The sequence below is a fragment of the Tachyglossus aculeatus genome, chromosome 23, assembly GCF_015852505.1.
Source record: "Tachyglossus aculeatus isolate mTacAcu1 chromosome 23, mTacAcu1.pri, whole genome shotgun sequence".
Taxonomy (NCBI): domain Eukaryota; kingdom Metazoa; phylum Chordata; class Mammalia; order Monotremata; family Tachyglossidae; genus Tachyglossus; species Tachyglossus aculeatus.
In genome coordinates this window covers 24,153,962-24,171,948 of record NC_052088.1, presented here as the reverse complement: position 1 = coordinate 24,171,948, position 17,987 = coordinate 24,153,962, and the positions used below count along the sequence as shown (strand labels likewise).

Genomic DNA, 17,987 nt, shown 5'->3' with positions numbered 1-17,987 from the left:
AGACAACTGGAGGAGTAGAAGTTAGAACCCACGACCTTCTGACTCAAGGCCCATGCTCGTTCGACTACGCCATAGTCACGCTGAGGGAAATCCTTGTTGCCACAATGAAAGAAACCAAGATTCTTTTGAGACTGACCAAAATGAAATCTCCCACCATCAAACTTACAGCAAAACTCAATAGTGATAGATAAGCAGTACAGAGAAGCAGCATGGCCTAGTGGATAGAGCACAGGCCTGGGAGTTGGAAGGATCTGAGTTCTAAAACTGGCTCTGCCAGTTGCCTGCTGTGTGACCTTGGGCAAATCACTTCACTTCTCTGCGCCTCAGTGACCTCACCTGTAAAATGCGGATCGAGACTGTGAGCCCCAAACAGGGCAGGGATTGTGCCCAATCCAATTTGCTTGTATCCACCTCAGCACTTAATACAGTGCCCGGCACATAGTAAATGCTTTACAAGTACCATTAAAAAAACATGGTTATTGAATAAAGTGAATGAAATAACAGGCAATGCTACGAGCAGTGTGTGTCCCACTTACACACACCCCCGCAACAGTGGACGCTGGGGAAAAATTCCTTGCAAAACCTTTAGATGGTTGCAGCAGATTCTCTCCATGGAATGTCTACCTGGAGTAGGAAGTACCAGAAAGCAAACCCTACAAGTAGAGTATAACTTTGATCTTTTACGGTTGATATTTTTCCACTGCTGGCTTTTGGTTTTCATTGTTTGGATGATAGCCTTCTTGTTCCATGTGGTTCATCCTCCCCCCACTTAAAATTGTAAACTGTTTGTGGGAGAGGGTTTTCTGATTACCACAGTGTTTAATACTGTGATTTACACATTATAAGGATATAGATGCTAGTACTAGTAATAATGATGACAATGGTGATAATAAATGCCACCCCAAAATTATGTCAATACTGGCTTGGCAGAAAGAAATATGTAGCTGAAAAACTGATGGTATATTCAACAAGCAAAAGTTATTCACGACTAAGCTGTCATAACCCATTACTGCAAGAACATTCATGGGAGAGGCCTCAGGTAGAATTCACCTATGTGGAATTAAGTTCCTTAGTTCCTACCAAATCCATCATTCATGGTCACCCCCAAGAAACTCAAAATTCCAAATCATAGACAGATATACTAGGGAAATGTACTGAATCCATTAAATTGAGAAAAAAATATTGTAAAGTAGGAAGAATACCTAAAATTAGACACTAACAACTAAAAAAGCAATAAACTATTCAAAAATGATTGTTTCCTATCTAAACCCCCAAAAAAGACAATGTTACAACTAAAAATATTTTCATTCACAACACCCCTCTTTTGGCTAAGGTGCCTCCAAATACCCTAGCTCAAGAATGTTATTAAGCTTTCATTTTGATACGAGGCTCAAAACTACCCCCCTCAAAGAATATGCTCAGGCTACTGCAGACTTTTCTTCAGCTCCTTGATCTTTTTTTCACAACAGGAGAATTTTGCCTGTTCCTACACAAACTCTTACCTCCATGTTTTGAGAATGTTTTTACTCTGCAAATACACAACTCACAACACTTCACATACACATTTGGCTTTGCCACTTCTTATTTCAAACAAGTTGAATCAGTACTTATTTTTTCTTCCCCTTTAGTGTTTCAATTAGCTTTTGATTTAATCAGGTATCTATAGTTATACAGATTTTCATATATATGCACGCATCTATATATACACATATATAGATGTGGCACTAGAGAGAGAGAGATTAAAAAGAATATTTTGGAAATCTCAGTTGAAAACTTCAAGATTCATCCAAAATACAGACTATGAGGATATGTACTTACTTGGTCGATGCTGTACTTTTTCTATTAAAGTAACGTTGAATAGCTCAATAAAGACAGATTCTGATTTTTCTGGTTCATCGTCATCCAGAATTGAAATAGTTATTGTTGCCTCACTCCTGTTGGCGTTGAAAACTACAAATCCAGAAATGGGTATATAGTCTATTCCTTGAGTTGCTCTGGCAACATTAGATGCAAAATAAGGTGGTTTTACCCGATCATCCATGGTTCGGTATGTGACCATGACTGTTCCCATAAGACCACGTAACCTGACTATTGATAGAGTGATGTTCTGGGTTACTTCCTCAACTTCAATTGGTCTGTTTTTCTCTGAAAAGATGAAAAGTCCAAATGGATCATCACTTGCCAGGACTGTCAGTGTTGCATTTGTATGAAGACCCAGCCGACCATTGGAAACATTCACGATTAGGACAGAAAACACTTTATCCAGTTCAGGAACTTCATCATGCAAGATTTCAACTGTTAAGTTTGCACACATCTGTCCAGTTGCAAAAGTGATATGTCCAAAGGTGAAGAACAGATCTCCAAAAGGATCACTGGGAATGTTCCAGTGTAGAATTACTTGAGACAAAGCTCCGTGTCTTCTCACAACCTATCAAGGGTCAAGTTCACAAATACATACACATCACTTATTAGAATGCAGTATATGATCTACAAAACATACCACTTCATCCTACTTGAAAGGTTTAAAACCTTTCAATGGTAACCCCATAATAATGAGACAGTTAAAAATTAGATAGCGGCTTAACCTCTAAATCATATAGAACTTTGTATGACTATGGACTCAACAAATTTTTTTGTGAAAAAACATCAGAGTTTTAGAATTTGAAGGGATTTTATAAGGTGACAGCTGAAATGTACTAACCTGCAATATAACTGTGCTGTAACCATCTTCGGGTTCCGTTCCATTGACATGGAGCGACTCAGTGCTGAACTCAAACACACCATGAGCATCGTCGGAGGCTTCAATAGTCACAATCATTTGGGATGCTACTCCAAGACTGGCTGCGTGGTCAATTAAAGAACACCAGAAAAATGATCATTTACATTTCATAAACCAAGGGGAAAAATAAAGAGTGGTACTATGAAAAACGGTGCTTCATTCTCTTATGATTCTCTCACTCTTTATAAACAGAGTCTCATCACTGCACAATAATGTAACCTTTACTGATCGATCCTGGCTCATCTGCACTGCTCAAGTGATTCGTGAAATGTAGAACTGAATAGTAAATTTTATTTCATTTTATATTTTCAACCACCGAATAATCTTCTGCCTGGCAAAGATCTCCCTCCTGCTTCCTTGATCTTAGCAGAGCATCCAAAATAGAGTATTACCTTCTTAAAATTACAGCATCCCTTTAATTATAACACCAAGAGATATGGGGTTCAAACTTTATATCAACTGTACGCCAAGCTACTTGCATTGCTTTCTGACTCCTACGCTAGCACAGTCCCTTACCATGGAATGAAACAGATGCTACAAAATGATAAAAGAAAAGGTCTGTGTTTATCTCAAAGAATACATTCAGTTTCTACGTGGCCGTGACATATATAACCAGGAGAGCAGCACAAAAAAGGGGAGGAAAGAGAGTGAAGAGACTGAGCAGCAGCTATGCATTCAAAGTGTTTACCGAGGAAGAATGAACAGATGAAAAAATGAAGGCACCATGGACTTGCAGAATCCTGACAATCTGGTCACTCTGCTTAGTGGAAAGGGCATGGGCCTGGGGAATTAGAAGACCTGGGATCTAATCCCGGCTCCACCGATTGCCTGCTGAGTGAGCTCAGACAAGTCACTTAACTTCTTTGTAGCTCAGCTCTGTATCTCCACTCCAGAGCTTATTACAGTGCTTGACACATAGTAAGTGCTTCAAAACCAGTTATTAATTATCATTAGCTATAGGACTTCAGAAGCTCTCCATTGATGAGGTCAAAATTTTAAGATTTATCTTTTACCTAAATTTGTACTCAAAGATGTCTGCCCTGTCTAATGGCTTTACTGCTTCCTTTAACAAATCCAGATTTTTTAAAATAGGCTTTAAATGCCAAAAAGTTAATATCACAAACGTGCTTGCCTTAGTAACTGGAAAATGTTATTATTGGGCTATTCCTCAAAGAACAAGGGCACTTTTACATACAAACATACTGCTTTTTCCAATTTTTATACGAATCACCTATGTAAAGGACTCTTCAGTATTAAAATACCAGCGACCATTTTAAGTCACACACATCTTTAAAGAAATGAGTTCTAAGCACTCAAGAGTACATCACAAATGAGCCAATATGGTGGACATAAATAGTCAAAAATTCTCATCAGAGGAACCCAGAAACAAATTTAGATGAAATGGCATTAGGGGAGAAATAAAAATCTAAGAATGGATATTCTGAGGTAAAGCTCTGTTAGACACCTGGAAGAAAATTTAACCACAGAAGGAAACTAGAGACTTAAAGAAGGAAGGAGACCTCTCTGATACCAAAAACTATGCAACCCGAGATAGGGTCATGTCAAGTGATGTGAGTTGCAGCAGCAAGAGCTGGGACAACGAGTCAGAGTCAGAATGATGAAGTCACCTGACTTGGAAGAATAGTAATATGGAATTCTGGACATCAGTCAGGAGACAGGAGACAGAGCAGAAGGACCACTCCTGTAGACAGTGGGGTATTTTGGTTTCTCTGATCATAAATAAGAATGGTTTGGACAAACATACTATGGCTTTGCTCATGCTTTCTCTTGAAGAATCATACCATGACCATCATTCCGTGTAGACCGTAAGCTCCTTGTGGGCAGGGATTTTGACTAGCAACTCTACTGTACTTTCCTATGCACCTAATACAATGCTTTGCAAATTAAGTGCTCACTCAATACCACTGACTGACTGGCAAATCTCTCTCTTTTTTATTTTCGCAAGAAGTGAAGTCAGCTTTGATGATTTGTTTAAAACAGGGTTGCTTCTCAACAGGTGGCTCCCTCTTTCCTTAATTTTGGCCACTAACTTGTTTCAAAAGCAGGCCCTGCTTTCTCCTTTTAAAGAAATTAAATCTAGCCACTTCCTCAGGGAAATGTCCTTCAGAAGGCATTCTTAGTTTGTTTTATTTTATGGGATTCATGTTTTTATACAAATCAAACAGCAAATCCAAAATGTCAACGAGTAGTCCATAAAAATTGATGCCAATTTTACTCTGGTAATTTATAATCAATTCCTCCTGCCTGGAGTACACTGTGTAAATGTGGAAATGAGAAAATCATGTCAATTACAAGAAGCCCTCATGAGACAACTACAGAAAGCACTGGAAAAGTGAAACATGGGATGTAGCAAAAAAAAAAAAAATACCTGGTAAACCACAGTAATAGTTTAGAAGGAAAGAAAAGTCCAAGGTGCTTACCATGCCTGTGCACAGACGGAAGGAAGAATTCCAGGTCCCCATCACCACTCCCACTGCCATCAAACTGAAACAATTCAGCAACTTCAAGAAGAGACGGACAGAGACACACAATCCATACAGATACATTTATATAACAGAGAAGATAGAAGGTATAGTGTTTTAAATATTTCGGGTCAATAAGAAAAGCAGAAAGATGTAACCCCCAAGTAGTCTGTAATTTATTTACGTATCTGTAATTTTATCTGTCTCCCTCTCTAGACTCTACACTTGTTGTGGGCAGGGAATGTATCGGCTAAATTGTACTCTCCCAAGCGCTTAGTGCAGTGTTCTGCAGACAGTAAGTGCTCAATAAATATGACTAACTGGTCAACTCCTCACTTAGAAGTCAGAGAGATTACATAACAACTGGCCAAAAAAGAACCTGTGCAATTGTACGCATGTATTTCCCGCCTCTAACAGATTAGCCGTCTGATTCTGAAAGGCTCGGATCGGATCTGTAAACCCATTGGGGGCAGGGAATGTGTCTATTGTTCTATCGTACTCTCTTGAGCGCTTCGTACTGTGCTCTGCACATGGCAAGCGCTCAATAAATACAATTAACTTTTGAAGGACAATACCAGAACAGGCTGGGACTAATTTTCTGTAAAGCGAAATTTCCCAAATGGCTGATCTGGTGTGAAGACGAGGGAGATGACAGCCAAGGTGTAAAGGAAGAGGGAGATGGGCACTGGGGGAGCGGGAGATGTTTAGAGCTCCCTGCCCTCTTTCTTTGGTCCTTCAGGGCTTGGCTGGGAGTTAGCAGTATTAGCATTTACTCTTCGGGACGCTGGACGAGTTTCCCCTAAGCCAGGTCCTGCAGCCGTTCCATCAGTTCAATTTACAAACAGAACACTCGGTGGCCGCCCTCATCCAGATCCGGCACGAATGGGATCAGTATCTGGTTCCCGACGAGCTTCCCGAAGGCAGCTGCGTCCCTCAGGGCTGGGTCCTGAAACCCCACGTAGAAACCCACTGGCTCGCAATACCCCAGAGACTGACTCGCGATGCACAAACCTGGGGGGTCTCTTTGCTCCAAAACGGGGGGCCGGGCCCAGGGATTCAAGGTTACAAGGCTGTTCGCGTTTTTCACAAAGCCAAATAAACGGCACGTTTTGTAAATTTGAACACCTTATTTATTTTCTATTTATTTATTTTATTTGTACATGTTTATTCTATTTATTTTATTTTGTTAATATGTTTTGTGTTGTTCTCCGTCTCCCCCTTCTAGACTGTGAGCCCGCTGTTGGGTAGGGACCGTCTCTATATGTTGCCAACTTGGACTTCCCAAGTGCTTAGTACAGTGCTCTGCACACAGTAAGCGCTCAATACTACTGAATGAACGAATTTACTAAACACACTGTGCGCAGAGCATTGTACTAAGTGCTGGGAATGATTACATAGGTAGGAAGTAGACACAGGTATTCCCAATGCCCCTTCTGGGTGAAACCCAGGCTGGGGTTGTGGAATCAGGGTCAGGGATGAGCTCTGCCTGGATCATCTCCACAGTAGGGACTGGGGGCAGGGGCTGGGCCCAAACCGGGCACTGCTGCCCGTCCCCAGCCTGGGCCCACATGGATGGGAGTAAGTCTTCCCACTGGCCAAAAGGGTCTCTGAAGCTGTGACAAAATCGTCTTCACACCAGATCAGTCATTTGAGAAATTTTGCTTTACACAAAATTGCCGCCGCCGCCCAAGAGATAACATCGGAAATCTCGAGCATTGGAAGTTGAACATCAGAGGGTAAATATCCTCCACATTTTCCTTGCCAAGCATCATGCTTGTTGCCAACTTGTACTTCCCAAGTGCTTAGTACAGTGCTCTGCACACAGTAAGTGCTCAATACGATTGATTGATTGATTGATCATGCTGATATTAAAATGCACTAGCATTATTCTGCTTTCTTGTGATTGCAAGTGCCGCGTTCATATTCATTTTTAATATTGTTGCCCTTCTGAGTGACAACATGGGGAAGGCTGAACTTCACACAGGGTGTGAGCCCTGTTGGGTAGGGACTGTCTCTATATGTTGCCAACTTGTACTTCCCAAGCGCTTAGTACAGTGCTCTGCACACAGTAAGCGCTCAATAAATGCGATTGACTGATTGATTGTCCCAAGGGAATAGGTGGTATTTTGTTGTCTGTCTCCCACTTCTAGACCGTGAGCCCGTTGTTGGGTAGGGACCATCTCCCTATGTTGCCGACTTTTACTTCCCAAGCGCTTAGTACAGTGCTCTGCACATAGTAAGCGCTCAATAAATGCAACTGAATGAATGAATAGTCCCAGCCTGTTCTGGTATACATCCACCCCTGCCTAAAGCAGAGACTTGAGGGATACCTAAAGTTAAGAAGTGCGGGACAAGGGGAGAGCCGGGGAAAGACACTGAGAAGGAGCAGCTGGAGAGACAGGAAGAGAACCGGGAAAGGAGAGACTGAGAAACTAAGTTTTGATAGTGTTTACTGGAGAAGAAAGTTGTTCACTGTGTCAAAGGGTGCAGGAACTTTAGGATTGAAAATAGTCCGTTGGATTCGACAAGGAGGAATTCGCTGGTGACCCTGCAGCCTAGACTTATGGTTCATCACCTCTGCCTTCCACTAACAATCGTGAAAATAAGGTTCAACGGAGAAATGTAAACAGGCAGAGAAGCGTCTAGATAGGTACATGAAGGTTTTCAACTCAAACCATATTTTTTCTCCGAAAAAGATGGAATACAATAAATCTTGGGACCACTAACTGACTCTTTTTCTTAAGTTCAATAATTGCTAAAAAAATATGATTTGCTTAAGGTCTGCTTTAGATGGTCGAAAATAAGGGGATGTTCTAGGATTAAAAGAGTAGCATGGGAATTTTTATTGAGTTTATTTTGAAATAAAGTTTTAATCACTCAAAATCATTGTCACATCCTTTTGCTAGTTAACAAGTTTTCCCTTTGTAAAACAGTGTTTGGTCATATCAGATTCCCCTTGAAGAAGGTTTTTCTAACTAATAAATTAACTAAAATTTTATAGAATAAATGAAAAATGTTTTTTTTTTCCTAGTGAAAACATTCAACCACCTTATCAGGCTGTATACTCTTCTCACCTCCTCCTTCTGAGTTAAGCAACTCAACCTTAAAAGATTTTTCCAGTTCTGGAACAGAATTGTCCGTGATGTTGACAGCAATGTGCTTATATCTTTCTCCTGGCTGAAATTCCAGTGTGCCTTCACTGCTCTGAAAAAAATTGTGAAATGAAAAGGTTTGTTTCCAACTTTACCCCTGGAGACTATATTTAGCCTGTCACCACATTTTTCTGCCAAACCCTAAACTCTCAATGTTTTTAGGGCCACTTCAAGGCAACAGATCTCAGATTTCTTTGAGAATTAAGACCTCCTGAAATGAGAGGCTTCAATTCATTCAATCGCATTTACTGAGTGCTTGCTGTGTGCAGAGTAATATACTAATCCAAGACTGAGGGAAATGCTTAAAAAAGTTGACTAGATGTCCTTTCTTCATGTTTACACTCTGTGCTACTAACAGGCAAGCTACTTTGGTGTTTTTTCCTTGGAATAATCTTTCAATAGCAAAATCAAGTAACTGACCAGAAAAATCATGTAACTGCATGATTGATCTTAATATTATTATTCTGAATTAACAGAAACATTTTCTTTATGGCACGCTGCTTACTTAGTCCGTAAAATGACGCACTGTGTTATCCCCAAAGTACCAGAACCCTGTGCTACCAAATGGCTAGAAACAACTAAAATCATTTAATTAAGCACACTATGTCCATAAAAACCATTATAGAGCTGGGCACCAAAGTGAAAACCTTGCTTTGCTTTTTGATCTAGCGATAGATGAAATCCTGTCTAAGCGAGAAGGGCAATAACTCAACACTTACCAGATCTACAGCGTTAGTGTGTAATAAGGCTTTCTTGGCCCATAAAAAAAGAGGACTTGGATGCTTGTATCTTTGTTTTCCAGAGCATCATTCTTACCTGATAATCCTTAGGGCTGTAAGCTGTCAAAGAAACTGTTCTGTATTTTACCAGAACTTTTCCCAGAAGGCCTTGAGCTCGGACCACAAGTAACCTGACTTGTCCAATTTCCTCTTTCACGGTAATATGTGGGATGCTGGACGCAGGTCGAATCATTTTATCACCAGCTCTAGGAGGCATTCCCACAGAAAACTGCAGCAAACCTGTTGCAAAAAAAAATCATTTCAGGAACAACCTGATGGGCAAGTTTCATTAGCCATTTAAAAAGTATTCGTGGGACTTTTGAATTAAAATGCATTTGGAATATCATGAAAATGTTCTTTACTCTTTTTTGGAGAAAACAGAATTTAGTCACTAGTGGCCTGACGTGCATGTTTTGAAAGATTATAAACATCAAAATAATTTGTTTACATTGAAGCCAAGACTGCTCAGATGAATTTGAAGTTTTACAAGATTCCATAAAATTTTAATTCCATTTTTCTTCCTTAGACACTTGAAACACAAAAATTTTCAAAATGGTATTTGACTTTTTATTTTGAGCCATGAGCCAAATTTGAAGAATGGTGCTTCACACATAGCGCTTAACAAATACCATCATTGTTATTGTCATTATTAAAACAGCTAAACCTATCAATTTGCGTAAGCAGAAGTTTAGGTACAATTTGATTCAAGACTTTCTGGTCACTATTTATAAAAAGGTTCCACATAATGGTATTTTCAAAGACAAAATGCTGCCTGAGCATCCAATAATACATTCAAAGGCTTGAATTGCAGAGGGATTTTAAACTTTTATGCCCATTTTCCCTTCCATTAATAATATAGCAAATCCTACTGGCCTAAAGTTTGACCAGAGGGTAAATACTGTTCCACTAAGATTCTTACCATATGGGTGATCACTAGCTTTGACGGTGATATCTGTAGTTTCCTTTTCTACGTCGATACTTGCTCCACTGGTGGGGGTTGAACCAAGTTTGCCATCTCCAGAGACTGCAGACACCAGTGTTACACGAAAATATTCATTCAGCTCTGGGAGATCATCATCAACAACGTACAAATTCAACACCTAGAGTTCGAAATAGTGACATTAAATTACTGTAAAAGTATAGTTTGTTGCCAATGGAGATTGCGCACTAATAATAATAATAACGGTATTTATTAAGCACTTACTATGTACCAAGCACTGTTCTAAGTGCTGGAGTTAGCTACAAGGTAATCTAGTTGTCCCATGTGAGGCTCACAGTCTTAATCCCCATATTACAGGTGAGGGAACTGAGGCCCAGAGAAGTGAAGTGACTTGCCCAAAGTCACACAGCTGACAAGTGGCAGAGCCGGGATTAGAACCCACTACCTCTGACTCCCAAGCCCGTGCTCTTTCCACTAAGCCACACTGCTTCTCAAAGGAAGACAAAATGCTCATATGAGAAATAACAGTTATTATTATTATTTCTGTTATTATAAACACTTACTAATTGCCAAGGTATCATGATAAGCAATGGGGTAGAAACAAGATAATCAGACTGGTTATAGCCCCATATGGGGCTCACTGTCTAAGAGGTGGGGAGAGCAAGTATTTTATCCTCATTTTTCAGATAATGGAACTAAGGTCCAGAGAGTTTAATTGATTTGCCCTTGGTTCAGGGACAGTGCTGGGACTAGAACCCGAGTCTTCGGACCCCTAGTCCCATGCTCTTTCCACTAGGCCGCTCTGCCTGACTTGTTCAGGACCACCCGTCAGGTAAAGCCCATCAGGGCAATTCCCCTGTGCCGAAAGAATCTCCCAATTCCATCAATCTGAGAGCAGTCACATGCTTACGTGTCCCCAGGCTACTCCACCTTCCCTCTCATGGGGACTGGGCCATCCCTACTTCACCCCCTAGCTTCACTTCCTTTGGGACTCTATTGCCAGGGATAAAAATCTCTTAGGAATCAAGCAACAGCCTGTTTCACATCCCCAGAGACCACACCAGAAGAAATGGATTAACCACGAAAGGGAAAGATGGACAAGAATCGCCACTTTAATTTCTGCAACAACTGCAGTTAGGAGTAAACCAAGGAGTGAGTGAGTGAGTGTGTGTGTGTGTGTGTGTGTGTGTGTGTGTGTGTGTGTGTGTGTGTGTGTGTGTATGTATGTGTGTGTGTGTGTAAGGGGGTGGGGAGGAGAGGGGAGGGACAGAGAGAAAGAGCGAGCGAGAAAGAGATTGATCAATTATGTGGCAAATAAGTACCAAACAGGGACAAGCCCGTTTAAACCAGACTGTTACATAAAAAATCCCAGCAGAGATGTATCTAGTCTGATCCTGCTTCTCCTCTTCCCTGAGCCACCCCTGCCCCGGTTCTGGCTTCCAAACATACCCTCACTGAAATCCCCAAGGCGAGGAGGTGTGGTCGCTTTGGAGGAAACAGTATCAGCAGCAATTGTTGTCAGCAAGGCTAAAGATACTAATAATTGTGGCATTTGTTAAACGCTTACTATGTGCCAAGTACTGTACTAAGCGCTGGGGAAGATACAAGATAATATGTTCAGACACAGTCCCTACTCTATAAAACTGAGATCAGTTAAGAGGGAGAAAGGTGTGAAAGGGTAAAGAATCGGTGAGACGCCCATACCACCTCTTCTGCATTCTTCCTCAAAGTCCCCAGAACCTCAGCTGGCCATGAATAAAATGTGCTCAGCCTGCACTGGAGAGCTTAGTCCATCTCTAAACTTCCCTATTTCTTCCAGGCAGGGATGGGCAAGAAGGAGAGATAACATCAAATGCTCCACCTGTCCACTTTACCCTTAAAATGGCAGTCTTTCCACCAAAAGAGGATGAATATCACTGCTCTGGAAGGCCTGCTCTGTTCTGCTTCACCGGAGAGCAATCAGGGAAAGGGGGGATGCCAGAATTCAACCAAGGCAGATGCTAACAATCATCCTGAATGATTACAAAGTACTTCACATTTGGCCTCCTCTTTTAAAAATAATTCTATCCCCAAGATCTATAGGAGCCAGGGCAGGTTTTAAGGCCAAGAGAGTTCTAGAGCAATAAACCACATTGAAATAACAGGCTGCTAGAAATATGCCCACTGTTCAAGGATAAGAAAAAGATCTCTCGCAGAAGGCCCTCAAAGAACCAAATGCTTCGCTTTAAGCAGAAGACAGGGTTTACCTCTGATCTTTGCCAAGGGAGGAAAGTGATAGTTCCACTTGCATTTGCAAAATCGTCCACAGGGTAATGAATGTTGGCCGTATCGACCTGAGAGATGGTGTAAGACACGTACACGTAATCCAGGGCCCCCCTTGTCCGCTCCACAACACATGAAACTGTGGATCCCTCCTCTGCAATCTGAAAGAAAATAAGATCAATCAATGTTGACTCCACTCAATAAAGGAAATTAACGGTAAGAAATGTTTTTTCTGAAAAATGTTCCCCATTACTTGAATTTCATCACTGTCTAGCTATTTAAATGTATGTGAAACTGTAAATATTAAACAATACAAGGTGGAAATCGATCAGTGGTATTTACTGAGCACTGATTGTATGCAGAGCAATGTATTAAGTGCTTGGGAGAGTACAATACTTCAGGGGACTACAGGAAACACCAATTTCATTATATGTGAAACTATCTGTATACCCATTGGTTTAATCATTTTATGGGATCTCTAAAACCTTTGAGGTTTGGGACCACATCTCTTCTTCTGAATCCTCCTCTAGTGCTTAGAGGAGTAAACTCCTCACTCTCGGCTTCATGGCTGTCCATCACCTCGCCCCCTCCTACCTCACCTCCCTTCTCTCCTTCTCCAGCCCAGCCCGCACCCTCCGCTCCTCTGCTGCTAACCTCCTCACTGTACCTCGATCTCGCCTGTCCTGCCGTCGACCCCCGGCCCACGTCCTCCCCCTGGCTTGGAATTCCCTCCCTCCGCACATCCACCAAGCTGGCTCTCTTCCTCTCTTCAAAGCCCTACTGAGAGCTCACCTCCTCCGGGAAGCCTTCCCAGACTGAGCCCCCTTTTTCCTCTCCTCCTCCCCATCCCCCCCAGCCTACCTCCTTCCCCTCCCCACAGCACCTGTATTTATGTTTGTACAGATTACTCTATTTATTTTACTTGTACATATTTACTATTCTGTTTATTTTCTTAATGATGTGCATCTAGCTTTATTTCTACTTATTCTGATGACTTGACACCTGTCCACATATTTTGTTTTGTTGGTTGTTTCCCCCTTCTAGACTGTGAGCCTGTTGCTGGGTAGGGACCATCTCTATATGTTGCCAACTTGTACTTCCCAAGCGCTTAGTACAGTGCTCTGCACACAGTAAGCACTCAATAAATATGACAATGAATGAATGCTTAGTACAGTTGTTCACACATAATTGGCCTTTAAAAAATCTACTGATACCAATACTGTCTTAGACATTGTTGGTGTGGCTACGGTGGGTTCTCTTAAAGGGTGTTGAGCCACAACCGTTCTATCTCTTTTATCCAGTGGTGAAAACAATTCTGGGGATGAGCCAGAACAGGCCCCAGATTTGTGGCCATTGCAAGAGGTAGAATAATGACTCACAGTTCTCCCAGAGTTACCTACCCAAAGCCCAGAGCAGCTAAGGGTAATGGTGGCTGCAGCTAATAAGGTGGAATTTGAGTCCTTCGGGAATGACGTTTTTGCTCATTTATCCAGAGGATCATCACTTTTCTAAAGCATCTTCTAGTGGAGTAAAACGGCCCTTTATCAATGGCTTCTTTAAAACAAAATGGAGAAGTTTTCTTTAAGTTATTCACCTTCACCATTTCAGAAGCCCATTAACTGCTACATCTTTAAAGCCCATACCTTCACCATATAATAATAATAATGATGGCATTTGTTAAGCGCTTACTATGTGCAAAGCACTGTTCTAAGCGCTGGGGGGGATACAATGTGATCAAGTTGTCCCATGTGGGGCTCACAGTCTTAATCCCCATTTTTACAGATGAGGTAACAGGCTCAGAGAAGTTAAGCGACTTGCCCAAGGTCACACAGCAGACTTGTGGTGGAGCCGGGATTCAAACCCATGACCTCTGACTCCAAAGCCCGTGCTCTTTCCACTGAGCCACGCTGCTTGGAAAACTAAGTGTATAAAGTGCTTACTACAGTGCTCTGCACACAGTAAGCGCTCTATAAATCCAATTGAATGAAAACAGCAATTTAAGTGTGAAAGTTTAGACAATAAAGAGACACTATTTCAGTGGGGAAAAGTCACAAGCCTAGATATTAGTATACTTCTAGAGGGAAGAGGAAGAATTCCAACATCCAAAAAAGAAAAGCAAACGGCTGCAACCTTGAAACTTTCATTAAAAAAAAGCTGCATCTCAAAGCTTTTCCTTAATCCTTTGTATTGACTTAGCATCATTCCCTTGAGAATTCAGTAAGTTTGCGTTATTCATTTTTGTCATTTCCTGATGGGGAAACTGAGGTTCAAAAAGGGCATCTCCCCTAATTTGGCTTTACAAGTCAGCCAGGGCAGAGTCTCCAACAAAATCTGAGGCTCTGGACATGCTTTCTGCCTTTAAGAAGCCAACAACAAAATGAAGTGAGTGAGCATGACAAGAATCAGATGGGATTTCAGAGGCCCTAAAATACAGGATTCTTGAATGATCATAAATTGAGGAGAGTGGAAAATATTACATCAGATAATCTCATTCAAGGGGGAGATCTTAATACCACTCTTTTCTACCAAACTCAAGTAAAAAACCTTGAAACAAACTATTCAGCCCTTCAACACCATGTCATTCAGTAGAATCATGATCAGTCAGTGGTATTTACTGCACATTTCTACGTACCAAGCACTATACTGAGTGCTTGGGAGTGTACAACATCACATGACGATCTTTGAACAAGCCTTCCTTGCTGAAATAGAAGGTGAATGCTGAACAAGTAGCGTAGTCCATTAATTTTTTATTTCGCCTCAGGCTTGGGTGATGGACTGGGATATCAGAATGTATCAGTAGCACCTGTATCTAAAGGAATCTATTAACCCAACATATGGCAGGCACTTAAAAGCAGACACGGTCCAAACTGATATAAAGCTCTCGGGAGCACAAGTACATTCCCCCAAAGCTCTCAATCATAACATTAAAAACACAATAGCATGGAGACTAATTAAAAGGATGGTGGGTTTATCTGCAACTCACAAAAAGCTAACAAATAAAACATTTAGTTTGTGAAATTAGATAGCAGAAGTAGCATTAAAGAAGGGTCCCTATTAGCTAGGCATCCAAAAGTGATCCGTGGCAGTTAGGCAAACTCCAGACACAGTCATTTGGAGTCAGTGCCTTCCCAACAATGCAGGCGGGGGAAGAGAGATACATGAGGTATCTCCAATCCATTTCTGAATCCTATTATCTGCAACTCCTGCTCAGATGACATGGGAAAGGAGAGACTCTGTCCATCGAGAGAAAGAGAGAAAGAGAGAGAGAGATCCTCCCTCCATCCACTCCTAAAATGAGAGGGAGTTGTGTTGCGCATGATCTACAGTCCCCTACTAACAACCTAATGGCATACACCTGCCCTGTGCGATTTCCAGTATAAATGAGACCTCTAACAAACAAACAGATGCATCGACACTACCACATCCACACTACTCTCCCCCCCCTCAAGGAAGTCCTACCCATTCACACCGAATCAAGAAAACCTAAGAGCCAGCTCTATCTCACTTCCTTCTGTTCTAATTACAGATAATATTGTGCTTGTTTTGTTGTTCACATCCCCGACAATGTACTAGTAATTCGCAGCTATTTTAAAGCTCATCCCATGTACAGATGTAAAACTGCATATGCCAGCCCATCTACAAGTCCGAATTTGACTAAGTCTTGCAGGTGGGTAAAGAACGTCATTTGCCAACTTAGGAGCCCTGTCAATGAAGATATTCAACAAGTATTAAATTCATTCCAAGCACTGCACAAAGCCCTGGGATAGATATACAAGATAATCTAATAAGACACAGTCCCACGACCAAAGGATTCTTTGATAATGACAAACCTGAAAATCCTTAAAAATACAAAAACATCCCTACACAATTTCAACTGAATGTAAATTAACCATTTTAGATGATGAGACTTTTTGAAAACAAGGAATTTTTCTGGTTTTCTTCAAATGTGCAGAAATACTTCCCAGTGTTCTCTACTCTTACTGTCTTTTTGGCAGAGTAGCACTCTCCCTGAGTGAGAAGCAGCATGGCATAATAGATACAGTACAAGCATGGGAGTCAGAAGAACCTGGGTTCTAATCCCAGCTCCGCCACTGGTCTGCTGTGTGACCTTGGGAAAATCACTTTACTGCTCTGTGCCTGAGTTACCTCATCTGTAAAATGGGGATTGACGCTGTGAGCTCTACATGGGACAAGGACTGTGTCCAACCCAATTTGCTTGTATCCACCCCAGCACTTAAGTTCAGTGCCTGGCACCTGGTAATTGCTTAACACCATAATTATTACTATCCAGAGGTCATCCTTGAGGGAAAATAGTACCCTTGGTGAAGCGTGTTAAAGCTTGCAAAGCCACTAAGATATGATTTACTACAATTTGATAACACATTTAATTTGAAAATTCTGCATGTGCTGAACACAAACCCATTATGGTTACCATTCCTGTTAAGTGCAGGTTTCCTTACCCAAAGCAAAAGTGTGCTAATGATGAAGGCAGTTTTCCCATTATTCATTCATTCAATCATATTTATTGAGCGCTTACTGCGTACAGAGCACTGTACTAAGCGCTTGACTACTAATAGCGAGCAGAGGACACATACTCTAGGACATCCCAGCCAGATGTCCTCTGGGCTATAGGCCTTACCTCAGGTATACAGGCACCTGTAAAGCCAAACAACCCATTGGCATTGTCACTCTTTTGTATTCTCAACCTCGCAGTGCTGTTCTCCTGGGAAACACGAGCTCCGCCATGGACTGACACTAGTTTTAGAATAAATAATTCTTCTCCTTCCTCTTCCTTATCATCTCTTGCAGAAACAATGAATGACTTATTGGTTTCTCCCTGCCGGAACTCCAGATAGCCAGAAATGGGGTGCAAATCAGTCTTTGCCGGGGTGGCGTGAAGTTCGTAGATTTCTTCTCTGTTTAATTTGCGCTCATACAATCTCACATCCTGCATGAGCCCAGTAAACTCGTCTGTACCATGCACCCCTGCACCAACTCTCAATATCCCAGGACCTGAAATTATAAAATGAATAGATAAAGCTTCGAAAGTGGCGTACTATGAACAAATCTGATCAAAGCAGAAAACAAAGAGGATACTGCCGATGGAGAACATTCATTCATTCATTCAATCATATTTATTGAGCGCTTACTGTGTGCAGACCACTGTACTAAGCGCTTGGGAAGTACAGAGAAGCAGTGTGGCTCAATGGAAAGAGCCCGGGCTTTGGAGTCAGAGGTCATGGGTTCAAATCCCAGCTCTGCCAACTGTCAGCGTGTGACTTTGGGCAAGTCACTTCACTTCTCTGTGCCTCAGTTACCTCATCTGTAAAATGGGGATTAAAACTGTGAGCCCCCCGTGGGACAACCTGATCACCTTGTAACCTCCCCAGCGCTTAGAACAGTGCTTTGCACATAGTAAGCTCTTAACAAATGCCATCCTTATTATCATTATTATTACAGGTTGGCAACATATAGAGAAAGTCTCTACCCAACAGCAGGTTCACAGTCTAGAAGGGAGAGACAGAAGACAAAATAAAACATGTTAACAAGACAAAATAAATAGAATAAATATGTGCAAGTAAAATAGAGTAA

General features: G+C 41.5%; 1 protein-coding gene across 1 annotated transcript in view; it reads right to left on the bottom strand.

Annotated features, from left to right (window-relative positions):
- The window catches only part of ADGRV1 (adhesion G protein-coupled receptor V1), a 470,004-nt gene that overhangs the window by 407,967 nt on the left and 44,050 nt on the right, over positions 1-17,987 (bottom strand). The window contains exons 21-28 of the mRNA XM_038765531.1: positions 17,035-17,408; positions 12,380-12,556; positions 10,113-10,293; positions 9,231-9,433; positions 8,337-8,466; positions 5,221-5,301; positions 2,702-2,841; positions 1,819-2,428 (exon numbers count right to left, since the gene is read on the bottom strand). Coding sequence (XP_038621459.1) covers positions 1,819-2,428; positions 2,702-2,841; positions 5,221-5,301; positions 8,337-8,466; positions 9,231-9,433; positions 10,113-10,293; positions 12,380-12,556; positions 17,035-17,408 — 1,896 coding nt within the window. The remainder of the gene's footprint in view (positions 1-1,818; positions 2,429-2,701; positions 2,842-5,220; positions 5,302-8,336; positions 8,467-9,230; positions 9,434-10,112; positions 10,294-12,379; positions 12,557-17,034; positions 17,409-17,987) is intronic.